Genomic DNA, 23124 nt, shown 5'->3' on the forward strand with positions numbered 1-23124 from the left:
CTCCCCCCCTCCCCTTTCATCTTGGGCTATCGCGCAGACTTTGCGGACCGCCTTCACCAAGCTCTGTACGATCAGTTTGGCAAAGACGTCAAGATCAGAAGCCATCAAGCAGAGGATGGTAGCGGTGTAGGAAGCGCCATCATCGCTGCTATGACGCTCAAACGTCGTCAAGAGGGCAAGTACAATCATTGCTGAGAGAGAGCGCGCACGCGGGGGGATCAGACGAGACGTAGGCTTGTCGCTCGCTTCGAAGGCGAGCTGTATGGTCCTATTCAATCCGGGAGATAGATCGCTTGTCCTACACGCTTCGAGACTGACGCGTGATGACAGTGGGCGACCTTATCTCAAAGAGCAGCGACATACGCCTCCAAGCACGTACGAGACGCAGTTTCGGCGAGGAGGGGTTAGCAGTGCCCGCAGGTACTTTTTGGCTCGGTACCTCTAAAGAAGCAGACGCGGTGCTTCGGGGGGCATGGGTATATGCATTCGCGTGTGCAGGGCGTAGAAAGTAGCGCTAGGTGAGGATACAAGGGGCAGGCAAGGTCGAGGCGAGCGCACGTCATTCGAAGCGAAGGGAAGTTCGGGTGGGGGAAAGAGGGAGCACATGTGCCTTGACATGGCGGGTTCGCATTTCGTATTCGCCATGCTTCTAGCGATGGATGAAGCGCGGGCACGCGCACGCGCACCCCATGATTCACACCTTTCCTCCTGCCGTGCGTTCTCAGGTCGGACGTTCTTGATGCAAAAATTTCTCTCTTTCGTTGGACTTGAGCAGTGGAGCAACTCGCGACGGGTCGTGGGTATGAGCATGGCACGTTCGAGGGTCGCGGATTGCGAGGGCGGGCGGGCGCATCTCGTCGCGCACGCCCCGCACGCCCCGCACGCCCGCGCGCGCGGACGTTATCCGTGAGATTTGGCACGCAGACCCAACATGCGCCGTATGCGCGTATTGATGCTGGTGGAGAAGAGCGCATCTCCTACGTGTCCTCTCTGTCAGGTCAGATTTCACGATTCGACATGGGGCGGCTTGCATGGTCAGCTTTGGGAGGGAGGGGGTTATGGTACTTGCTGAGAGGAGCGAAGAGCGACGAGGGCACGAAGAGAGGGGAGCGAGTTGCGCTGAATGTGCTCCCCCCCCCCCCCCCTTCCTCAAATGATTTTCTCTCTCTCTCTCTCACTCATGAACTCTGACCGACTCTTGCACTTGCGAAGACTCACCATGAGCAACTGTTTGCGCGCGTGGCTCCTACCGGCGCTGGTGGTGGAGGGATTGTTGAGAGCGGATCTCCATCCTGCCAATTGACGATCCTTGTCGATCTTGCGCTTGTGAGATCTGTACTTTGCCATTGTTTTGTTTCCCCCCCCGCGCGCGCGCGCAAAGTCTGAGCAGGATGTAGCTGGGAAGGGGTTCTAGAGCAGGCGGGCGGGCGGCAATGGCAGCGTGATGGTGGAGAACATGAAGGTGGGTTTTCATTGTGCGATGTGTATATGTGCTTGCGCGTGAGTCAAGTCTGAGCACGCACGCACGCACGCACGCTGCTCATGCTGAGGTCTATTCGATCGACTTTGCCTGATTGCATGCGAACCTCCACATCGTTCGTGATGATTGCCGATTCAGCAGCAGCAGCAGCAGCAGCGTGCAGCTTTCCGTGAAGCTATAGGCTAGGCTCTTGCAAAGTCCTGCCGGCGGGCTGCTGATATACTCACAACTCATACTCGCACTCGCACTCACACTCACACTCACACTCACACTCACACTCACACTCGTGACTGTACTCGCGCGATGTGTTGTTGGATGCTTACCTCAAGCGAGCTATGTATACTCACGGACTGTACGCATGCCGCAAATAGCAATTAGTGATCGTCATCACTCACGACTGCTTACCCGCTCTGCTGCTGCTTAATTGCTGCATTCAGATTCTGCTGCAGCGGCTGGGGCACAGGGGGAGAAGCGCAGCCATGATGCTCTGCTCCGCCCCGCTCTGGTCGTCTGCTCATCGATCGATCATGCTGACCTTTCTGAATGGATGCGCTGCCTGCTGTTGTTGTTAACTCTGACCGGGGCATGCATGGAGCAACCCACGACTCAACTGTTCGACGCTAAGCGCCTATACCAGTTCTCATTGTGATTCTGATTCACGTTTGTATGTCGGATGAGCCGCGCGCCCAAAAGTCCGCGTCGCGCCGCATGCAGGGATCGATCGAACCCATCCATCCATCCATCCATCCATCCATCCATCCATCAGCAGCTCACTTCACTGCGCGCGCCTGTCCGTCCGTACATTCAAGTATTCACGTGATTCGCGACTTCAGGCGATCCGCGTCGGGGGTACGGTCACGTGCTCAAACAGGTAAGAAGAACATCACGCACCGGCTCATATGGGACACGTTTTCACGAGCTTTCACACAAATATTTGTTACCAATGCCCTCGACGCTCGAGCTATCGTCAGCACCACCGCGCACACTCAAGAGTCAAGTTTCGCCGCTTGGGCAAGACCGCGCCATTTCACATTGCAAATCGAGGATTGCGGTACATCGAAATCGAAGTCACCATCGACTTGTACTCACGTCTGCTGCGCTTGATTCGTGATGCGGCTCAGCGAGAGCAGCTGGTCATCGAGCGCGAGCGGGCTGCTCGTAGCGCTCAGTAGTCCCAGCTTGCTCATCTTGTGGACCTATCTGGCTACGTGCGCAGCGCTGCTGGGGTGGGTGTACAGCAAGGCTTCGTCTGCGTCTGGCGTGTCCAGCAAGCGTTCACCGCTGTGGAAGGCGGGTAGCCTGCTCTCGCTGGCTTCCACGTGGTACTTGTGAGTGCTCACGCGCCGCTATAGAGGCTTCCAACGAGCGCATACACGCGATTGTTGAACACAGCTCGAATTTCACCTTAGCATGCTCGCATTTCTACGCTATTCATACGTAGACTATGTGAATAGCAGCCGCACGCTCGAGGCATCCACCTTGCGACGCCTCAAGGATTGGCTGGACAATACGCGTCTGTTCGAACAAGCTTGGCTAAGGGTGGTGCAAGGTCCCCGCGAATGGTGGTTCTCCTCCGAAATTTGCGTCATCACGACAGGTGCTTGGACATTGTGGATAAGAGCGAGGCGTGAGTGTGCGCTCCTCTTCTTCTCGCTGCTTGCTCGAACTGCGAAAGCTAAAGACTGCGCATCCTGGGTGTCCGCATGTATGCGCGTAGAGCGCCAAGGCAAGCTCAGGTATGCTGCCGCGTACATGATTCTGGGTCAGATCGTAGCCATCAGCGTCGCTGCTGCCCTTTCCTTCCTCGCCGTAGCCGAGGATACTACAGACGCAAGTACAAGCCCATCAGACGACTCTAGCTCTTCCAGCGCACCTGGAAAGGGGAGACGCCCTCAAGACAAGAGGCAGACCAGCGCAGCAAGCGGGGTGCTGCTTTTGGAATTGGTCTTCTTTGCGGCTGGGGCATGGGCAGTGTCTTCGCCTCCTCGAGACTTGCTGCAGATCCTCACCATGCACGTCTTTCCTCTTTTTCTCGTCCTTTTACCTCCAAGCGACGCACCTCACTTTACGTTTCTCGCCATGGGTCTGAGCATCTACGCTGCCGCTTTGCGCATTCGAAATACGTTGGCAGTGTTAACGACGCTTCAAGCACAAGAGACGTTCATCGAAGCGCTCTGGAACACTTTTTGGGCGCATCCTGCTCAAGGAAGCATCTCTTCGGACCATGTCGCCGTCTCTCTGCTCGTCAGCTCTCGCATACTCTTGGAGTGTTCGAGCTCGAGCACAATACGCGCAAATTGGTCAGGCATAGCGTTAGCTAGCCTCACGCCGCTACTTTGTCCAGCTTGTACACTCGCCGCATGGGTCGCCATTACTCATGGGTAGATCGCTAGCGGCGTGGCAGACCGATCTGCCAAAGCTGATCGCGTACCCGCCCCATCTGCTCGCCCGCTACCTTGGTCTGGCGGGTCCGAAGCCTGCCTAAATTTGCGGCCCCCGCGCCACTGATCAACGCGGTCCGACTTCTTTCTGACCCTTGCCCGCAATGGGGCGAATGATTTGTGGCGGGGCGTTTTTTGCAAGATCCGCTCTCTGGCCTGCGTCATTCGACACTCGGCTTGCGTGCTCTTCAATTTGACGTTTGATTGAGCTCGCCCGGCCGCCATCACGTCAAACTCACCAGCGCTCGACCTTGGAAGGAGATCATGGTTCGGCGTTATGGACGCCATCCCATCAAAATTTTTACCTACACTACTGAGAGGTATGATCACGCAAGGAGAACCTTTGAGGCGACTCCGTCCATCTTTTCATAACGAATGGGATCGCATCACGTTTGCTGATTGCACGTCGTCCGAAAGAATTCCGAACGAGAGCTTCGTTGACTTGCCAGGCTTCGCATGCCGTCTTGGCCCTGAACGAGTCGATCCCAGGGCGGCTGCCACCCACGACGATGCCAGGCAGTGCCACCTCACATCAAAGAAGACCTCATCATGCAAATGAGCATGGGTAATCCTAGGGAGTGTGAAATTCACACTGTAGTAGAGTGTCTCATTGAGACGCCTGCCACACTTGCTGTGCCACACAATCGATCTTCGCTGTCCGGTATTGCCAGCACAGTGCCTGTGATCTGCGGGACATCTCAGCCGTTGCACGCCACGCGATCCCGCTCGTTAGGGGAGCCTTGCAAAGTTTACACGAGGCACGCCGCGCAAAAGCGTGCCAAGTCCTACGAGCATCTTGCAGTCTGTCTCAACATTTTTTTGCGCAAAATGTGACAGACGTCGGTCATGCCCGGTGGTGGCACAAGTTCTAGAAGCAGCATCATGAAGGCGTCTGATTGAGCAGCACGACACGGCCAGCGAACGCATCGCGCCACGACTGTTCATCTCAACTTGCGCGATCTTTGAGTCAAGATCGGAAAGGCTCCGCACTCTAGACTCGTATCCGCACCCGGACCGACACTTGTTCCCTTGAACCTGGGCATTGCTTCGTGAAGTGCAGGGTCAAACGCGCGGTGTGAAGCACGACGAGAATCACCGGCATGGCGTGATCAGTCTTGGAGATTGAATTGAACGGGAACATGACATCCACACTGTGCATCTTTGAGCCCTACTTGGGTCCCCCCCTTCCCGCCGCTTCGGTCCCGTTGCGCGGACCGACGTTCGGCCTTTCGCGCATCAGCAATAGAAGAGCAGGACTTGGCACTTCCGAAGCATGGCAAGCCATCCGCGCTCTTTCCCGCTCGCATTCGCGCCGCTGGGATGGATTGCTGCAAGATGATGGATGGAGAGCCGCTGGCGGTATGACGTGCGCAGCATACCACCACCCCAGTACCGAGTCTTGCGCGCGCCTGCCTCTACGACTTTTGAGTGCAACGTTGCCACTTTTCGGGGAAGGCAGTCTTGCGCGTACTGCCTCGAAGCCTCGTGCTTTTCAGAACGATGGTCAAATAGAACGAGCCTTCTTCGAAGAGATGCAGCCCTCCCGAATCGTATTCATTCTTGAGCTGCTTGCTTCATGCACTCGAAAGTGAAACTCGAACGGCAGGCTCCGTCAAGGCTTTCAAAGAAGAGGGACCTTTCAACCAAGGTTCTATGCTCAAATTCCGCACAGAGCTTCTTCAACAAGTGCCTCAAGGCTGGTCCTTGTCCACCCCATCTTTCTCCGCAAAAATGAGAATCGTCTCTTGCGCTCTCTGCGCATGCGTAATCATGGCATTGAGCGACGCGTGCTTCGCTTCACCCCTCTTACGGTGCGTCGTGCAGACTTTTTCAAACAATTGCGAACTCGAGATCGCCTCGTGAGAGGAAAGACAAACACGAATTGACGCATGCATTCTGATCTGGTTCACTTTGCCCGGCTCGCGCGGCTTCCCAAAAGCAACAAGTACGGCAACGAAATCTTTGTGAGTTTCTCTTTGGTGCGTGCCCCCGCGCAATTTTTTGGTCCTTGCTTGCTGATTCGAAATCAGCTAACCCTGGCACGTTGCTGCCATCTCCCATAATGATGGCATGCCCATCCACCAGACCTCTGCCGCCCCGAACCGCGTCCACTTTACAAGATCTTCGGACCGAGTGCTGTTGCACGTCTTTGATCGCAAAGAGGGAGGCGAGAGCGGGGTGTTCAGAATGTACAATGGCGACCTGTCCACAGACTTCAATCCTCGTCCAATCTGGCCCAAGATTGTGAGTAGGATATTGCTCGACCAACGTTTTCTCGGTATCTCTTTCCCGGGCACTCTGTGGGGGTTGGGCTTCCAATAGGACCGTGGGGATGCAGCCGAACAGCAATGGCTGATCACGAACATAACGATCTCGCTCTGCAGTGGAACGACGTGACTACGCCAGGCCGATATGCGATCCATGGACCTGGACACAAAGAAGGAGAACGCATCCATTGGGACCATGCGCAAGGACAGTGGGTGACGACTCGAGAGGAGGAAGCAGCTCTCTTGAAGAGGATTGCCTCTCTCCGGACGCATTAGAGAAGGGCGTTGCCGCAGCCAGGCGCTCGTTTGGCGTGACGATCGATCTCCCAAAGCATCCAGCTGACGCCGTCCGCCTTCGACATTGTCTAATGGCGAACGGCAAGAGGTGGTGATTGTGACTCGTCTTGCAGAGCTATCGAGACCGCAGGTCCCAAAGTGGCCGTGCATGACGCACCAGTAAGCTGATTCCAGACCAAGCTAGTGATCGGGCAACACGTTGCCTCGAATCGGTGCAAGCAATCATTTGTGCTTTCAAGGGACAATGGACGATCCGTGTGAAAGGCCCGCTCGTGAGACTCGTGTCCCTGAAGAGTTGACTTGAAAGAGGCCTATAGTGAATGCGCTGCTGCGTGGTTCCAAACTTTTTCTAAGCGCGCCAAGGCGCTTTCTGTGGCTCAGTGCTCAAGCGACGCGCCTGCATCGCACCCTCTAAGCAAAAGAGACGCTCTTTCGCTTTGGTAGCTGCGCTTTGGCAGAGCTTGGCAGTGCACTGTCCATCTCCGACTGCTCTGACGATCTCGTCGAGTCTGCGGCGTGGGTCGCGCGCTGGGCCAGCGCAGCGTTGGTCCTTCTGGCCGCCTTTCTAGCTCTGGCTTTCGCCCTCTGTTCCTCGATCAGGTTGCGCTTAGTCGCTGTCTTGGACAAGATGATGGCCTTTGGTGGCGATGCAAGCGGCGCATCTTTGTGATGCCCCACGCACTCATCTGCACTGCCCTTCTTGCCAGTCGGAGCAGGTACGCTCTGCCCACCTAGACTGCCAGCATCACGACCATCGCTGCTGCTCTTCCTCCTCCTCCTCTTCTCCTTTTTGAAAGCTGCGCTCTCCTTGTTCTTCCTCAACCTCGCTTCCTCCTTTGCCTCTGACAACTTTGCAATGTCCAAGCCCAACTGGGCCAAGTGAGAAGCTCCCATGCTCTCCGGAAAGCTCTTTGTGCGCTTCTTGCCCTGCTCGAGCATTGGCGATGCGTCCTTCTCTTTGCTCGGATCTTCGGCACGACCTACGGGCTTCGTAAGGTCCTGCTCGTGCACCGAGCCTGTTCCATGACGAACCTCCTTGCCTGCTCCTGCGCCCGCGCCTCTTGCCCCACCTGGTCGAGGTGCATTCAATCTGTTGCGCTTCTCTGCCTGCTGTGCCCGCTTCACATTCTCAGACTTTGCGCTGCTGCTGGAGCTCTTCTTGCGCTTGTGACCCGGCAAGGGACCTTTGGGCAGACCGACCATTCCACGCTGCGCGGCGCTGCTGATCGACTGCTGCTAGATGACGCTGTTGCGGCACAGCACAAAGAGAAAGAGGATCGTGCGAAGACTCTGCTGACCAACTTTCTGACCAGCAGGGCGCCGTCTTGTAGTCGTGAGTCTGGATCACGAGATCTCAGATCCGTGCATGTATGTCGAATCTCGTCGTTGAGATCGCTCGGCTCTGACCGTATGATGAACGAGGTCACGATCATTGTGATTCCTTGATTCAAGGTTGTGATTCCAGATCCTTGATGAACCATGACTTTGCACGGCGACTTCACGCATGTAGCAGCAGCAGGGTACGTACGTCATGCGCGTGCCCGCCGAAGAATTTTAGGTTCGGAGGCGGGGTCGGACACAACACGTGATCCTCGACGCGTGAGCTCGTTTCTTAAGCACGACATCAAAATCTTTCGAGGTTGTTGTGCCTGTTCAGGAGTCGAGTCTCAGATCGGGGCGGCTCATTGCTCAGACCTCACTCGCGACGCACAGCTTCGTCCGAGAGCGCTACCCTTGATCCGGATGCGCCTTGTGCTTCGCTCTTTGACCTCTCAGCTCAGCCCGACGGTCGCTGCAACAAATGACATTCGTGTAGGGAGACTTGTACGTATGTTTGCTTTGAGTTTTTGAGCGATGCCAGCATCAGTAAGACTTGCAAAGTGTTAGGTGGCGCATCTAGCGCTCGTATAGACGGGGAAAATTGGAGATCGATGACAAAATGGATGCGAGACATGATAACTTTGTTGGTTGGTAGGATGAAGGATGAAGAATGAAGCCGAACGCAAGAGCTACAGTAGCTGTGACGTGAACAATGTGCAAAGTGACGAGACTGGACCAGACGATAAGACAAGACGCACGGAAACGGGAAGGAGACGAGACGAGGCAGGAGAATGGAAAGCGAAACGGGACGAGCGAATGCTACAACCTTCAAGGCAGAGCGTGAGAGCATTCCTAGGACTAAATTTGATCAGCAGGTTCCCAAAGCTTGATCGTGAGCTCGGGATCCTCGTAATTGCGGGGAAGCGGTTTCGATGGCGAGAACACGAAGTGGCTAGCAGTGTCGACGAATATCTTTTTGAGATCGGGAGGGGGCTCGCTGTCCCCAGAACTACCACCACGGTAGACATCCGCTTTCGCTTTGCCATGGGCGACGTCGCGCTCGGGCTCAATGCTGCTCGACTCGCCCTGAGGGATGCCCGTGATCCCCAAGCCGCCGCGAGGATGCTGCTCTTGCGAGATGTTGTTCTCGATTGGGGCAGGCTCCCTGTTTCTGGTCTGCGTCGGGCTTGCGGCTGGGGATGAGGAAGCGGTGTCTGGGAACGAGTGCGGAGGAAGCCTTGCAGATCCAGGCTGTTTCAAATCGGGGGTCTGCTCTACAGACGAGGACGTGGGCGGCTGCGCTACCGAGCTTGGCGGAGAGCTGTTCGACGATTTCGATGTAGACGTTGTTGATCCCGAGAAGATGATCTTCAGTAAGTCTTGGACCTTCACGGCCTCGCCCTCCTTCTTGTATTTTTTGTGGTGCGCTCGAGCTTGCAGCACATCGGTGTGGGTAAGAGCGGCAACCTGCGACCAAGGAGGGGTATCGCTGAATTTCTCACGGTAGTCCCGTTCCAAGGCTCGACGGCCCAATTCGAGCGATGCCTCCTCCCAGGGATTGGTGGTGAGTATGGTCTTGTTCTTGGAGAAGGGGAGGTTGCACACGTACGGCGCGCTTGCTAACAGCGCGATCACCTCGCGATATCGCCAGGGATGCTGCAGATATCTGCTCTTCGCTCGAGCCAGAGGGTCATCGTGAGTGTTGGTGCTGACGCCGATGAGTGACATGACCAAGAAAATGATCAACATGATCAATGTCATGATCTTCGAGGTGTGAAAGGTGCCGCATGGCTCATTCTGTCGGCGTGACTGGGGAAAATTTCCCAGACCAAAATCGCGGAAGGGGGCACTGCGCCTCCAATATCCTTCCCGACGATAGAACGCTCTGAAGTATTCGCGATATATGGAAAGGGCTTCTTTGACGTGGTTGCAGGCCTCTATGTCGAGTTGATGAAGGCTTTTGAAACAATTGAGTACCTGTTCTTCGTTCTCTTCCGCGACAAGCCATTTAGTTGCTTTCAGATACTGCTTGCTGAGCTCTGTTGAATCATAGGTATCGCGCTTCGGAACCTCGAGCTCCTCCGAATCATGATAGCCGCGCTTCAGGCTCGGAGACGGCGTCGGTTCGTAGAGATCAGTGAGGTCCTTCATCTTCCTAGAATCTATGTTTTCGCTGAGGAAAGTACGCGTGTCCAACATTTCCTTCCGGCGGTCTTTCGCAGACGATCCGTTGGGTAGAATCAATGTGCATTGGCCGAGCAGCTTGATTCGGTCGCTCTCTTCGAGAGGACCGAGAATTTCGTGGACAAAGCAGCGTGAGTTGAGTGCAAAGTTGTCGGGGAGGGCGACCTTCTCTCCAAGAAGCAGAGCAAGATTGATTATGCCGCGTAGATATTTGGCTTGTGGGATGTCGCGCATGGATCGGGCTGGCGAAATGTTGTCGAAGACCAGAGGCGCGAGCTCAGGGGCTTGATAAACCTCGTCCAACTGTAATTGCTGTCTGAAAAGCGGTATGACGGTGCCCTGATCTTCGGTCTGCTCGAATTGTGTTTGGAGTTCACGCACGGCTTGCAAACCCCATGTGTTTCCCGCACGCTCCGCGGCGCGTCTTGCAGACTCCATGTACTGGCGGTAGCGCAGCCTTGCAGGATCGTTAGAATCGCCTTGCTTGGCCAGAGAGTTCGAAAGTATCGCCGACAAGGCGCCGGGGACCCATATATCCGGCCATAGGTCTGGCGCAGCCCCAAGCTCCTCAGCGATTTCCTGTAATGCATTGATCAGCTCTGTGACCTGAGCTTCCGCGTGTTTAAAATCTTTGCTGCTCAATCTTCGAACGATGTCGTCTAAGCGGAGGGCTGAGCGTCTTTGAACGGTATCCGTTTGGTATGTCTGAGCAAGTTGAAGATTGATCGCTAATGCTGTCCAAGCAGCCTCATCTGGGCCAGCGCCGTATGTGGAGACGAGTTTCTTGAGGCACGGAGTGAGGAGGCAATGGATACTTTCGAGGCGCTTGCTGCACATCTCGAGCTTCTCGACTCGTTGCACGTCCCGCCGATCCGACGCTTCGAGAAGACGATCTTTTTCAATTCGCATCGCAGTGTACAGATCCCACAGGACACCCAAGCCCAGGACTGGGCGTGGGCAGACCTTGTCGAGCTTGCGATTAAGATCGTTGGTGAAAGATGACTCGCTCTCGCTAGTGCAGCCCTCGTATGGAATTTGAAAGGATTCGACCCGTGAATCTTGCGGCAGCGGTGTTGGGCCATTTTCGCCAAAGGCAAGCGGTGGATCCTGAGTTCTTTGATTGTCGTTTTCGTTCACTTGGCAGTCCTCCACAGCTTTGACTACGGGGCCGAAAAGAGCATCAAGGCAGTCGCGTCGAGTGCCCACTAAAAGCTGCAGCCTAGGTGCATTGCGAACCATGAGTAGATAGTCTGCATTCTCCTTCAGGTCTAAGCCGCTCCAGCCCGTGGTGATGACGATTGAGCTTTGGTAGATCATTTCAAGGACCATAGCGAGAGGGAAAGGTAGTTCCTGATGACGCTGAAAATTGCTGTCGATGCAACTCGAAGGATTGCGTGCGGTGCCGTGGATATTGAAGAGGAACCTTGAGGAAGGCTTCGACAGGATGTCGGGGAACCAATGCGCGATCGTGCGAAACGCTTCGAAGGATTGACAGAGGAAGACAACGCAAAGTCTGTTGCCTAGTCGCAATGCACGCTCCTCGGCCTTATCCACACGGGCCTTGTCTACCAGTTCGTTTCCAGTCATCTCGCAGAGGAGCACTTTCTGGTGTTTGGATGCCTCGCGAAGGGCCTCGTCGAAGCAAGTGTCAAAGTTCGTGGTAAGTACGCCCTTCACCGAGTCCGAACCGGACGATATCAAGCGATCAATCAATTCCTGCAACAGGCGTAGAAGTGATAACCAGCTTTGAGCACGAACTATCTCCCACTTCTTGAGTTCAAGCAAGCACACTCACTTGATGGAGTGAATTTGGCTTTGATACATCGAATGCTGACATGATACCGAGGTATTTCTTGCCAAGACGTCGGACGAATAGGTCGGTAATGCGGTAGTCTTCGAAATTGGCTCCAAGCTTCTGCAGAATGTCGCGAACCTCGATGAATTTGTCCTTGAGTTCCTCGCACGAGTTGTGACCGTCATCGATAGGGTGACCGTCATCGATAGGGCAAAGAGCTATGTGACAAAGCCGATGTATGATTGCAGTGACGAAGGCCGTCCACATCAGCAGTCCGGAGCAAGCGGACATGCCACTCCCGACGAGGATGACCTGTTCACGCTCAGAGTCCCTCCAGGTCTGGAAGGTTTTGGGATCGAATCGCGGTGAAGCCATTTTCGCTTTGGTTCTAGACGGTGTGCACGCGGCATGTGGTCGGGAAGGGCCTTTCAAAGGCTTGCGCCGAGTTGGAGAGGGGCGTCGAGAAGAGCGTAGCCGGCGCGCAGTGGGATAGAATGCCGAGCGAGAAAGATGTAGTGAGGATCAGCGCGTGAGACGCAGAAGCGGGAGGGAGGAGTGCGCAAGGGAAGGGGTTGTGCGAGGGAGGTCTGAACCAGGGAAGGCGTTGCGAGCCTGGTGCCCATGCGGGCCCTGGTGACAAGATGATCTCCAAGTCCATTTTCGAAGGCCACTATTTATAAGCCTGGAGTGACTCAGCGGTACCGATACGACCATGGCAGCATCTTGCGTTAGACAGATTGTTGAGGAAGGCCAATCAGCATTGCGATCTCCTTCAGGTCGCGTACGATGCCGAAGGACCCCGAAATGCTGACTTGGCGGGAAGTTGACCAGATTGCTCCATCTTGGGTGCGTCTGAACTTCTGTGGTTCAGCGAGTGTTCCAGACCTGCTCTGTGAGCGATGAGAACTTGCGGTACGTGTGGGGGGCGAGGATTGCTCGAAACGAAAAGGAGGGTGCTACATGCACTCCTAGAATTGCGCAGAGAAGCTGGAGGAAGGACCCTGCCGTCTTCTCGTGACGTAATCAAACGAGGGAGCAAGAGAGGGTCGCATCGTATTGTGACCCTCAGTGCGCATCGATGTGACTGATGATGGGACGCAAACATGGTCGTGCAGCGAGGCCCCTCAAAACAGTAACCCGCCCTAGCGCACCCGCGCACCCGGCAGCGCGCTAGCAGTCACAAGTCTAAATTCGTGATTCACCTCTCATGCGAGCAGCCCCTATTCGTCTCTGAATCCCACTTCTCACCAAAGACTCCGACCTCACAGCTGTTTCCGCGGCTTCAAAACTCTTGCCAGCCGTGCACTCAAATTTGGATGAAGACCCTGCATCAAGACTACCTACATAGACCGCGCAAGCTCGAACGCAATCAAGAATGAGTGGAAGCCGATTTTGATCGACTGACGGCGACGGCGCGTGCGGCGTCAGGAACAGCCTCATCACCATGTACCGTTTGACTCACGATTAGAACACTTCTGTAGAACAGCATGATGTCGAGATGGGCAGCAGCCGGACGGCGATTGGGAATGAGGACCTGCATGCGCTGTAAAGCGGAGAATCGCCACACGCACGGACTTCATGCAAATGCAAGCGCACTGTCCGTGCGAGTCGTGGGTCCAGTGATGGATTGGCGCACAAATGTGTGTTCATGCACTCGTGCCTCGTGACTAGTCCTTGGTTGCATATGCAATCTTGAAGGACGCAGGATGCACGCGACCATCCCTTTTGCAGGATGCTCGGTGGGCAGACACGATGAGGGGTGAAGCACAGGCGAGGGCAGCAGCCAGCAGCCCCTGCTTTGACCTCACTTCGTGGTCAGCCGATCAAGGGTCCAGATGACCCAGGGCGCCACTGCTGGCTGCAGGGGAGCCAAGCCGGACGGAGCGTCCAATCAGATTTCTGTGAATGGAAGTTGAGTCGAGTCACACAAGAATCACAAATGCAAGCAAAAGTTTGCACCGAGCCTCACACCCAAAGACTTCGTTCGATCCAGTCAGTCGTCACAGACAAAGTCTAGAGTCTGATCGAGTTACATATAGAGCAGTCAAGTGGAGGCGCAAGTTTCAGATCGTTGGTCCGCCAGATCTTCAAATTACCCAAGACTAATTTGTTCGAGATTCATCAGATTCACGAATTCGAGATTGTGCGGCAATCATCGCGGCAATCGTGGGAGCAGCGCGCGGGGTCGCGTGAGAATCTCGATCCAAGTCTTGAATTAAGGTGCACGGGCCGCGGGGTCATGCGGTCCAACTCAAAGACTCATCAAACCAGCAAAGTCAAGAGTTTGAGTGCCGCTTGGGAGTTGAAGAGTCACGTGGCATTTCGAATTCCGGTCCTCCTTGATCGTATATGTACATAAGTCTTGAGTCTTGAGTGTCTCGACTCTTAATTAAAAATGACGATTGGTGGTTTATATTTCTGAATGTGGTTTTTGATTTTGGAACATCTTGATAAGAAAATGTTGCGGTTGTCAATTCAAAATGGAGTCAAGAGTTGTGACAAAGAAACCGCGACCCAGATCGCCACGATGTGGAGCATACATCTGCGCAGCTTGAAGTCAGAGACGGAGTGCCCTGATCACTCGCTTCAGCGTCAAAGTGACTGCCTCCATTCACATTCGCGATTCTTGATTGCAGACCATAAGCCGGACTATGATACTGCTGCCCCATTACGACCCACACGCATACATCAGAGCTAGAATTGCAAACGCACCCTGACCCAGCCAAGACCCGCAACTAGCTGCGCCAGTCTCCGACTACTTCGAATACCTTCTCGGTCGCAGGCACTTTGACAGTCCAGAGCTCAACACTCAGACTCTTGCGCAGCATATTCAAAGCAGCAAAGCATCCATTTGGTCAGGATGACCGGAGGCAAGGAAAAGTCCCTTGTCGGCGAACGCAAAGCCGATGACAAGCATAGGGGCAGCATCCTCACATCGCCGACATTCAATAAGCAGCCTGCACGCGCATACAAGCTGCTTGCTGCACTCTTCACCCTCCCCTTGTTAGCCCTGTCCTTTGTCTACATCGACGCAGCTCTCTCCGAGCCACACATCAACTCACGCTTCACTTCGCTGCTCGATGACTTGTCGGTTGCCGCCTACAAGAGCTTGGATCTGGAGCGCGAATGTCCTCAAGTCCCAATCAACGCAAGCGCTCTTCACTTCAACCTCGACGCCAAGGGTTCGCGTGCCCGTGCACGCGCGGAAGAGGATGAGGCGCGATACGCTACCCTGCTTAGCGAATCGGTCAAGATCGACACCTCCATTGGCGACAATTGGCCCTCTCCAACGGAAAATCCCTCACTCTGGGAGGACAGGTTTGGACCATTCAAAAAGTGGATGGAGCAAGCTTTCCCGCTGGCTCATCAGGATGATCGCATACACAGAGATGTTGTCAATCAACATGGTCTGGTGTACACTTGGAAAGGGAGCGATGAGAACTTGAAGCCTGTGCTGATCACTGCTCATCAGGGTGAGTCGCACTCGCGCATATATGCACTCGAATCGCTACTCTTAAAGCACATACCCACCCCCTTGTCGAGCAGACACTGTGCCGGTCTTGGAGGCGACGCTGGACCAGTGGAAATATCCACCGCATTCGGGCCACGTGGATGAACAAGGCGTTGTTTGGGGAAGAGGATCGTACGATGCCAAGGCTTGGCTAGTAGGCATCATGTCTGCGCTGGAACGTTTGCTTAGTGAAGAGAGCACGTTCGTGCCGAAGCGAGGCATCGTCGTTGCCTTTGGTTTTGATGTGAGTGCTGGGTGATGAGCAAATCCGGCAGCCGCAGTGCTGACAAGCACGCCTCGTCATCACTTGCGGCGCGCAGGAAGAAGCATCTGGACCTCAAGGTGGAAGGCATATTGGTGCGCATCTGGAAAAGGTGTGGGGCAAGGACAGCTTCGCGTTCCTCTTGGACGAAGGCACACCCAACCTTTCGTCATCGTCGGGCTACGGTGTACCCGTCGCGCTAGTAGGTACGGAGGAGAAAGGAGCGATGCACATTACGCTCCGTGTAGAGTCTGCCGGTGGACACTCTTCCATCTCCCCAAGGCACACCAGCATAGGTATGCTCAGCGCCATCTTGGCCGAGCTCGAAAGGTATCCGGAGCAGGTTAGACTTGGAAAAAAGGTTGGGGATGATTCCGCGCACTTGAACACGCTCATGTGTCTGGTCGACTCGCCCGTCATGGACCCTGCTCTCAAACGCGCACTCAGAAACCTTGCCTGGGCGAAGCGGTCTGTCCGCGCAAATGACTGGGTTGCAACAAGTGACGACGGCCACACAAGTCGCAAAGGACTCACCGTATCAACCATGTTGGACTCGCTGCGTCACGATCCGCACGGTCTTCGAAGGGTAGCCAGGGCAGAAGATGCAGTCAAGGCTGTTCTGCCTCGAAATTTGGCTAATCCTTTCTTTACGACGCACGCGATCGATGTGATTCAGGGAGGTGTGAAGATCAATGCTTTGCCGCCCGTCGCTAGCGCATCTGTGGACCATCGAATCGCTCCTTGGTCCAGCGTCAAATACTTGCAACAAGAATGGACAGACCTGCTGAAGCGATTTGCAGAAAAGTTCAACTTGGAGTTGACAGCGTGGGGAGAGAAGGTCGATGCAAAGTCGTACTGGATGGGCCACATCTGCGAAAATTCTTCAAAGCAGTCTTCTATACGTTGGCAAGACCAATGCGAGGGATATGTGACGTACGACGGGACCGGTGGCAAGCTCGTCATCGAAGCTTGGGAGAGTCCGCTGGAACCGGCTCCTGTTACACCGACGCAGGGAAAAGATGCAAAAGCATGGAGATTACTCTCTAGCGTGATTCGCCAGACTTATCCCACTGACCACACGGGTCAGGAAGTCCGCGTTGTGAGTCTGCGCATCCGGGTGTTGAGATGGCATGAGCCGCACGCGTGTTCCGCTTGACCTCCTCGCAAGGAGGGCGTAACGTTCTGTCCGACCTCTTCATCCTGACGTCTTGCTGCACATCCTTCTTGCTCTCTTCTCAGGCCCCCGCCATGATGCAAGGCAACACCGACACGCGTCATTATTGGGCCCTCACTCGCAATATTTTCCGCTACGGCCCTTCATCCTTCGAAAAGGATCCGAGCGGATTGGGTACGGTCAAGGGCGTGCATGCCGAGAACGAGCACTACGCGACAAAACGAAGTCGACTGAGCAAGTTTTATCAGGAGATCATTTTGAGAGCTGATGCGGAGGAGTTTTGAGGGGTCGTGGTGGTCCCTTTGTTCTCTCGCGCCTCGAAATTCTCCCCCACTTTGCACGCCTCTTCCGTATGTGGCCTTTTCTGATTGTGCTCGCTGGGGCATTTTCAAGTTTCCTACCTAGCCAGCTTTACCAATTCGGCATGCATCATGGCAATGCACAATTTTTGGTCGTTCACTCCTCACAATTTCTTAGTGTTAGCGCAAGCAAGCCTCGGACCCTTTCTCAACGACACACAGGATATTGCTAGTCACGCGCACGCAGAGCACAGCCACAACGTGCTACGACCCGAGTGGGAGTTGCATCTATGGTATCTATATTGCGTGAGGATTGAAAAAAAAAAAATGCAGCGAGCCAAACGGACCATTTCCAGGGTCATCGAGCGAGAAGAGGTGAGATCATTTCGAGCTGCTGCACATTTTGGCGCGCTTCGTGCGAGACGAGGTGTGGAAGCCACGAATCAACTCTAGGCTGGGCTGCAGGGAGCGGCCGAGGCGAGCTGGAAAGATGAAGGAGGAAAACACCCAGAGGGCAGTCGCGTATCGACGTATTTACCCATTTCGAAATCTGAGATCCCACTCTGTGAGCTCAGGCGATCTTGGTGCGAGATAACGTCTGAGCGACATCCCCCGCAGCTTCGGACGAGGAGGAGGAGGATTGAGATGCGATTGTGGTAGCAGCTGTCGAGGCTTGGGAATCTTGGCCGTACTCTGAAGCAGAAGCAGACGCAGACGTGCTCGTGGGCGCTGTGGCGTTGTCACCATCCTTTTCCTGAACACCGCTCGACGGCGCACTCTCCGTCTGGCGATTCAAGAACCTTGAGATGGTTTGTCCCTCTTCAGTGCCATTCGATCGCGGGGGCTCTAGAGCTCCTGATTGGTCCTCCGAAGCAGGGGCGAGGGATGCGGCTGAGCTCACGACGTCGGGGGTGGGCGCGTCATTCGAGGAGAGAGCGGGTCCAGTGCATTGCTCAGTTGGCGCTCTTCTGGCTCCCGCTCTCCTGGTACCATCCGGCATGACCTTTGCCGCATTCATCAGAGGAGTCCAGTACTGCATAGCCAAGGGAAGGGTGAGGTAGAATCAGTCCACTCGCAGTACAACGGGCGTCGGTCTTGTTCAAGAGGACGCAGAATCGCTCGTGCCTCTCCTCCGTGCTAATCGTCAATGGACAACGCCCCGACACTCACCTTTTCAAAGTCCCACACGTATCGGTGTCTGCCGCCAAACTCCGCATCAAGCAGGTCCAGATCCACAAACTCTTCCAACTTTGCGTTGAACCTGATCTTGGCTCTAGTAGCGGGATCCAAAAAGGGCGAAATGGCGCTAAAGAAGGCGTTCTGCGGCGCAAAGCACGAGCGACATTGGTGAGTGACTATCAGTGGCCGCGTCGACCGAGCCGCTCTGCTGCGTTCCCTCTGCCAAGACACTCACCAGGTACCACGGCACGTTGCAGACGAACGCTCGGCCCATCCTCTCGACATAGTGAGCCTGCAAAATGTTGAGCACTTTGAGAGCTGAAAGGGCGGGTCAAGAGCATGCAAGATGGCGCACTTCAGCAACGCAAAGCGCATACAGGTAGAATGGAGACCTAGGAGAGAGATGCTGGGTTGCTCACCTTGCGACAGCGAGGGATTGGAAGCTTGAGTTGCGGACTTGTAATCGATGATGATCGTCAGCGTCTCTACGCCCTCCGGAGCGATGTCTGCACAGTCCAACACAGGTGAAAGTAGGCCATGCACGCCTCAGTCAGCGAGTGATTGGAAGTCCAGACTCTTTGCACGCTGCACGCTGCACACTGCAACCCACCCAAAGATCTTTCCAGCGCGTACACCAGGAATCTGATTTGTCGAGGAGAAGGTGTCGTATTCTCTCTTGACGCATGCGGAGCGCAAGGATGGCAAGTCGTGAGCATGTATGCGCCTTTATTGTCTGTCTGTCACACGCCTGGCTCACCTTCCAGGTCTGAGGTAGAGCACCGGTCTGCCGTCCTTGTCAAACCCGCTGAGCACTTGTTTGCCAGTTTTGGCCTCCTCCACCACCTCGTCCGGGCTGATCAGCTCAGGCCTGTAGCTGCGTCTCCAGTACAATGTCTCGCTGATCCTCTTCTTGGCGTTTTCCAGGTCCCACTTGGAAGCGCGGGCGTAGCGAGGCAATGTGGTGGCATCTTTTAGAAACGTTTCTTCCCACGTCCTGTACCACGCTGGAGCGGGCGAGGTCGAAGTTGACGCTGCTGATGCCGATTCTTTCGCCTTGTGAGCAGGTTCGATGGAGCTGCCTGCAGTCTCGGTGACCGTCCTGCTCTTGCTCAGCTCCGCATCATCTTCCCAACCCCTGCCGTGCAGCTCCCACACGTATGCGCCGAGAGCAGCAAGGAGATCCTGCTGAGCGGCCGAAAGAGGGGCGCTGGGAGGTCGAGACTGCAGTGATGCCAAGGTGGATGGAAGAGGCGCGAGGATGGGGTCGTGAGAGACTGGCAGGGAGGATTTGTCGACAGAGGTTGAGGGAGCGGGAGCTCGACGCAGGAATCGAGACATGATGGCGAGGGCTGGAGGGCTGGAGGGCTGGAGGGCTGGAGAGAGGGGCGACTGGGCCGTGTCAAAGTGCAAATTCTGCTGCGGTTGGATGAAACGGGCGTAGAGGCAAGGAATGTGGTCTGACAGTTGAGACGTTGGATGTGAGGGAGAAGGCAATCACAATCAAGAATCAAGAATCTTGAGTCCGATCATGCACGGCTTGACGCTCGTTGTCTAGCTGATGGGCGTGTGTGCTGTGTGCTGTGTGCTGTGTGTGTGCACCACTTCTTCTCTCGCGGCTGTGTGCTTCCGCGGCGCAGCGGGGCCAAAAATCAGGAATCAAGAATCAAAAATGTGAATTGAATCAAGAATCAGCTGATGGAAATAGAATCACGTGATCTCGACTTCACCTTTGCCCTGCGCGCGCGCGCGCGACCTTTTTTCTGCTTTTTTTTTTTGGGCCCCGGCGCGTGTGAGGCGCGTGTCGAGTTGGATGGAGTCGAGTCGAGTCTAATGAGTCGCGGCACTCGGCTTCACTTGACTCACGACTTTTCACACCCATGCCTTGATCGCAGGCGCACACGCAAATACCCGCATCCGCCCCCCCAAGCATCCGGCCGTTTCTCACTCAATCTCGTCATCACCATTACCGTCACAATCACCGTCACTCGCAAGCGACCTCATCTGTATTCTGTACCACGCATACACCCTTCCGCGCTCCTTCGCTAATCCTTTTACGCTCAGCCCACGTTCAACGCCTTCTCGCTTCTCGCTTCTCGCTTCGACCTCCCCTCACGCACAGCCGCTCACGCATCCCCAAGCAAGCCAATCGCCTCGTACGTGCGCCCTTGAATGTTCCCTCGCCGCATCAGCACCGTCTGCGCATCGTCTTTTCTCTCTCTCCAACGCCCGGCGCTCAATCTGACCATGGCGCCTACGCCCGTCGCGTTGAGCACAAGCGCAGCTGCCGCACTGGGCATCTCGTCGGACCAATCGGCTTTCAAGGAAGGCTCAGCGGTCATCTCCATACCCAAATCGGACGCCGCTTTCCTGAATCCTGTACAGGAATTTAACAGGGACCTCTCCGTGCTTGCGATTCGTACCTGGGCCGAGCGGAGGGACAGGGAGAAGAGGGAAAAGTTCGAACAGGCGATCAGCAAGAGAAAAGAAAGAAGCGCGAATGGCAGGGGCAAGAGGAGAAAAATCGCGCACACGGCGACGTCTAATGGTGAGTGACGTGCCGTCGTGTGAGATGGGCGTGATGAGCGCGACCAGCTTACGCGAAAGCTACGCTCTGCTTGCAGCGTCAGACGCAGCCTCGCTTGACAACGCCTCCAGCACATCTGCCAAAAGGGCAGACTTGTCGGCCAGCGCTTCTTCAACAGCAGCAGCAACAGCAGCGGGCGACGTCTCTACTGCCAGCACCAGCTCGCACGCACACATCGATTCCTCCCACCGACCCTTTACCTTCAACATCTTCGAAGCTCTCTCTGCAACAGGCTTGAGGTCCATTCGGTATGCTCGAGAGATTCCGAACTTGAAGAGTGTGCACGCCAACGATCTCTCGCCCACTGCTGTGCAAGCCATTTGGAAGAATGTGGCTCTGAACTTCCCTGCTAATCGCGACATCAAGCAGTGGGCGCCCGAATTGGATCGAGGAGAGCCGGAGAAGGATGATGCGGAAGCCAGCTCAACTGCCGAAGCTGCTGCCGCCGCGGCTCGCAGCGCTTCGTCTTCTGAGGCTGCGAGCGCGCAGTTTGCCAGCAATGGCGCAGCCAATGGGGCTGGCCATCCAGCTATTCATCCCAAATGCAAGATCCATGTGACAGAGCAAGATGCCATCGAGATCCTCTACACTTCACGAGCGAAGGACAAGCAGTACTCGGTGATTGATTTGGATCCGTACGGTAGCGCATCGATGTTCATAGACGGAGCAGTCCAAGCCGTGGCGGACGGAGGTCTGCTGTGCGTCACTTGCACCGACCTGGTGGTGCTGGCGGGGAACGCGTATCCCGAACGAGCCTACTCCTTGTACGGCGGCACGACGACGCGGAACGACTTCGTGCACGAAGTTGCGCTGAGGTTGGTTTTGGGCTTGATTGCCACCACGGCAGGAAGGTACGGTCGAGCCATCACGCCCCTGCTCAGTCTTTCTATAGACTTTTATCTCCGAGTGTTTGTCAGCGTACACACCAGGCCTGTGGATGTCAAGATGCTGGCTAGCACCATGGGCACCGTGCAGACTTGTCCTGATTGCGGTAATTGGGACGCAAATGCTTTCGGACGCAACAAGGCAGAGGGGAGAGCGGATCTGATCAAGTATCAGGCTGGCACTAGCCATACTGTGGGTACCAACTGTCAGGAATGCGATAGTCGATTTCATGTGAGTGCGAGCGATGATCAGGGAGGACGCAAAGTGCGAGGAAGGCGAAAGCGCCGTACGTCGAAGATGAGCTACACATGTACTATTCAGGAATCTCGTTAGGCTTACCCAATACACGTGGGGAGACAATCCATGAACCGCTACTCTGAGGCGAGCGCTTGGGGAGGAGCAAAAGGAATGCAGCGCCGGGCGATCGGTAGGAGGTGTCAAGTTCTTGGTGCACAGCTGACCCTTTGTCTTCTTTGTTGTGCGGACTTCCCGGCACTTTGCAGGTGGCGGGCCCCATGTGGCTCGGACCGCTACATACGCCCAGCTTCGCCGAGGAGATGCTTGAGGTTCTGGAGCGAGCGCCCGTGCGCTTCCGTACAGCTCCGCGTATCCGTGGTATGGTGGGAATGGCAAGCAAGGAGCTTTCCTCTCCATTCTTCTTCATCCCACCGAAGATCTCCAGCTACTTCCATACGACCAACATTCCCCTCACCGCTGTCGTCTCGTGTCTCTTGAACGCGGGATACGAAGTCTCTAGAAGTCATGCGCAGCCGGCTAGCATCAAGACGAATGCTAGTCCGACTGTGGTGCGAGATCTCTGGAGACAGTGGGTCAAGGAGAAGTCGCCGATCAATGAAAAGAATGTGCACGAGAATAGTCCGGCGAGGAGATTGCTCGCGAAGGAGTGCGCTACGACATTCGAGCTTGACAAGGATCATCCGCAGACGAGGCAGGTCCTCGGACTGGACCAGGACGGCAAGAAAAACGCAGGCGTCAAGTATCAAGTGAGTGTGCTCTAGTGGCAAGACCTTCAGCTCACGGAGCGTGCTCCCCTACGGTCTGGCATCAGTATCGGAAAGGCTGACGGTTCTGTCGATGGCTCCTCCTGCTTGCCGCAGCTAAACCCTCTGCCAAACTGGGGCCCCGGAAAAGCAGCCAGACCAGAATCTAAAAAAGATCGCAAACGAGCAGCCGCAGCGGCTGCGGCTGCGGCAGCATCGAGCGAGTCGAATGGAACGGGCGGGGGTCGGGCGAATGTCAGCGGTTTGGCTGCCAGTGCTGGAGTTGACGCGTCAGCCCAAGGCGATGTGCAAGCCAACAACCAAGCAGCGTCAATGGACGAAGATGAGCTTCGCAATTCGTAAATTTGATGCGATGCACCCACTAGAGCTTCTGAGGCTTTGTCATTTGAGCCTGGCCATTGAAGAGGACGCATTCACTGTCAAA

At 55.4% G+C, this 23124-nt stretch overlaps 10 protein-coding genes across 10 annotated transcripts; 5 read left to right on the forward strand and 5 right to left on the reverse strand.

Annotated features, from left to right (window-relative positions):
* Nucleotides 1-900: 900 nt before the first annotated feature.
* IE81DRAFT_318359 (hypothetical protein) lies at nucleotides 901-1395 on the reverse strand (the record flags this gene model as incomplete). Its single annotated transcript, XM_025512603.1, has 2 exons — nucleotides 1219-1395; nucleotides 901-990 (listed from the first exon to the last, which is right to left on the reverse strand). Exons 1-2 carry the CDS (start codon nucleotides 1345-1347, stop codon nucleotides 901-903), a joined length of 219 nt encoding a protein of 72 aa, XP_025366305.1. The 5' UTR covers nucleotides 1348-1395.
* A 1195-nt stretch (nucleotides 1396-2590) lies between these two features.
* IE81DRAFT_350420 (hypothetical protein) lies at nucleotides 2591-3865 on the forward strand (the record flags this gene model as incomplete). The annotated part of the gene is made up of 3 exons (XM_025516534.1): nucleotides 2591-2808; nucleotides 2890-3107; nucleotides 3198-3865. 3 exons carry the CDS (start codon nucleotides 2591-2593, stop codon nucleotides 3863-3865), a joined length of 1104 nt encoding a protein of 367 aa, XP_025366306.1.
* A 1098-nt stretch (nucleotides 3866-4963) lies between these two features.
* Nucleotides 4964-5620, forward strand: IE81DRAFT_48411 (hypothetical protein). The gene has a single exon (XM_025517376.1). The coding sequence runs from the start codon at nucleotides 5061-5063 to the stop codon at nucleotides 5511-5513; it is 453 nt and encodes a 150-aa protein (XP_025366307.1). The 5' UTR covers nucleotides 4964-5060; the 3' UTR covers nucleotides 5514-5620.
* Nucleotides 5621-6766, forward strand: IE81DRAFT_48412 (hypothetical protein). Its single transcript, XM_025517377.1, has 4 exons — nucleotides 5621-5732; nucleotides 5861-5885; nucleotides 6007-6165; nucleotides 6306-6766. The coding sequence occupies exons 1-4, from the start codon at nucleotides 5653-5655 to the stop codon at nucleotides 6462-6464; spliced, it is 423 nt and encodes a 140-aa protein (XP_025366308.1). The 5' UTR covers nucleotides 5621-5652; the 3' UTR covers nucleotides 6465-6766.
* Nucleotides 6766-7943, reverse strand: IE81DRAFT_48415 (hypothetical protein). The gene has a single exon (XM_025517378.1). The coding sequence runs from the start codon at nucleotides 7686-7688 to the stop codon at nucleotides 6897-6899; it is 792 nt and encodes a 263-aa protein (XP_025366309.1). The 5' UTR covers nucleotides 7689-7943; the 3' UTR covers nucleotides 6766-6896.
* A 720-nt stretch (nucleotides 7944-8663) lies between these two features.
* IE81DRAFT_332541 (hypothetical protein) lies at nucleotides 8664-12159 on the reverse strand (the record flags this gene model as incomplete). Its single annotated transcript, XM_025515319.1, has 2 exons — nucleotides 8664-11705; nucleotides 11785-12159. 2 exons carry the CDS (start codon nucleotides 12157-12159, stop codon nucleotides 8664-8666), a joined length of 3417 nt encoding a protein of 1138 aa, XP_025366310.1.
* Nucleotides 12080-12562, reverse strand: IE81DRAFT_48475 (hypothetical protein). Its single transcript, XM_025517379.1, has one exon. It carries the CDS (start codon nucleotides 12440-12442, stop codon nucleotides 12173-12175), a length of 270 nt encoding a protein of 89 aa, XP_025366311.1. The 5' UTR covers nucleotides 12443-12562; the 3' UTR covers nucleotides 12080-12172.
* Nucleotides 12563-14309: 1747 nt separating this feature from the next.
* On the forward strand, nucleotides 14310-17301 carry IE81DRAFT_326818 (Zn-dependent exopeptidase). Its single transcript, XM_025514921.1, has 4 exons — nucleotides 14310-15257; nucleotides 15331-15539; nucleotides 15616-16656; nucleotides 16797-17301. Exons 1-4 carry the CDS (start codon nucleotides 14645-14647, stop codon nucleotides 17013-17015), a joined length of 2082 nt encoding a protein of 693 aa, XP_025366312.1. The 5' UTR covers nucleotides 14310-14644; the 3' UTR covers nucleotides 17016-17301.
* Nucleotides 17302-18018: 717 nt separating this feature from the next.
* IE81DRAFT_306926 (CRAL/TRIO domain-containing protein) lies at nucleotides 18019-19767 on the reverse strand. The gene is made up of 5 exons (XM_025512351.1): nucleotides 18967-19767; nucleotides 18820-18884; nucleotides 18629-18715; nucleotides 18445-18527; nucleotides 18019-18350 (listed from the first exon to the last, which is right to left on the reverse strand). Exons 1-5 carry the CDS (start codon nucleotides 19545-19547, stop codon nucleotides 18168-18170), a joined length of 999 nt encoding a protein of 332 aa, XP_025366313.1. The 5' UTR covers nucleotides 19548-19767; the 3' UTR covers nucleotides 18019-18167.
* A 314-nt stretch (nucleotides 19768-20081) lies between these two features.
* IE81DRAFT_326820 (TRM-domain-containing protein) lies at nucleotides 20082-23061 on the forward strand. Its single transcript, XM_025514922.1, has 4 exons — nucleotides 20082-20754; nucleotides 20831-21909; nucleotides 22182-22682; nucleotides 22797-23061. The coding sequence occupies exons 1-4, from the start codon at nucleotides 20379-20381 to the stop codon at nucleotides 23040-23042; spliced, it is 2202 nt and encodes a 733-aa protein (XP_025366314.1). The 5' UTR covers nucleotides 20082-20378; the 3' UTR covers nucleotides 23043-23061.
* The last annotated feature ends 63 nt before the right edge of the window (nucleotides 23062-23124 follow it).

Source organism: Ceraceosorus guamensis (assembly GCF_003144195.1).
Source record: "Ceraceosorus guamensis strain MCA 4658 unplaced genomic scaffold IE81scaffold_140, whole genome shotgun sequence".
Lineage (NCBI taxonomy): Eukaryota > Fungi > Basidiomycota > Exobasidiomycetes > Ceraceosorales > Ceraceosoraceae > Ceraceosorus > Ceraceosorus guamensis.

What these genes read in the sequence shown, in the direction of transcription:
- IE81DRAFT_306926 (XM_025512351.1), bottom strand. Translation starts at nt 19,547, where the DNA reads ATGTCTCGATTCCTGCGTCGAGCTCCCGCTCCCTCAACCTCTGTCGAC. An exon ending in CAATCCCTCGCTGTCGCAAG is followed by an intron (nt 18,528 to 18,628) that starts GTGAGCAACCCA and finishes CCGCCCTTTCAG; the next exon opens with CTCTCAAAGTGCTCAACATT. An exon ending in GCAACGTGCCGTGGTACCTG is followed by an intron (nt 18,351 to 18,444) that starts GTGAGTGTCTTG and finishes TTTGCGCCGCAG; the next exon opens with AACGCCTTCTTTAGCGCCAT.
- IE81DRAFT_326818 (XM_025514921.1), top strand. Translation starts at nt 14,645, where the DNA reads ATGACCGGAGGCAAGGAAAAGTCCCTTGTCGGCGAACGCAAAGCCGAT. An exon ending in GCTGATCACTGCTCATCAGG is followed by an intron (nt 15,258 to 15,330) that starts GTGAGTCGCACT and finishes CTTGTCGAGCAG; the next exon opens with ACACTGTGCCGGTCTTGGAG. An exon ending in CGGGTCAGGAAGTCCGCGTT is followed by an intron (nt 16,657 to 16,796) that starts GTGAGTCTGCGC and finishes CTCTCTTCTCAG; the next exon opens with GCCCCCGCCATGATGCAAGG.
- IE81DRAFT_48415 (XM_025517378.1), bottom strand. Translation starts at nt 7,688, where the DNA reads ATGGTCGGTCTGCCCAAAGGTCCCTTGCCGGGTCACAAGCGCAAGAAG.
- IE81DRAFT_48475 (XM_025517379.1), bottom strand. Translation starts at nt 12,442, where the DNA reads ATGGACTTGGAGATCATCTTGTCACCAGGGCCCGCATGGGCACCAGGC.
- IE81DRAFT_48412 (XM_025517377.1), top strand. Translation starts at nt 5,653, where the DNA reads ATGAGAATCGTCTCTTGCGCTCTCTGCGCATGCGTAATCATGGCATTG. An exon ending in AGTACGGCAACGAAATCTTT is followed by an intron (nt 5,886 to 6,006) that starts GTGAGTTTCTCT and finishes CCCATCCACCAG; the next exon opens with ACCTCTGCCGCCCCGAACCG. An exon ending in GTCCAATCTGGCCCAAGATT is followed by an intron (nt 6,166 to 6,305) that starts GTGAGTAGGATA and finishes CTCGCTCTGCAG; the next exon opens with TGGAACGACGTGACTACGCC.
- IE81DRAFT_48411 (XM_025517376.1), top strand. Translation starts at nt 5,061, where the DNA reads ATGACATCCACACTGTGCATCTTTGAGCCCTACTTGGGTCCCCCCCTT.
- IE81DRAFT_326820 (XM_025514922.1), top strand. Translation starts at nt 20,379, where the DNA reads ATGTTCCCTCGCCGCATCAGCACCGTCTGCGCATCGTCTTTTCTCTCT. An exon ending in GCACACGGCGACGTCTAATG is followed by an intron (nt 20,755 to 20,830) that starts GTGAGTGACGTG and finishes CTCTGCTTGCAG; the next exon opens with CGTCAGACGCAGCCTCGCTT. An exon ending in AATGCGATAGTCGATTTCAT is followed by an intron (nt 21,910 to 22,181) that starts GTGAGTGCGAGC and finishes GGCACTTTGCAG; the next exon opens with GTGGCGGGCCCCATGTGGCT.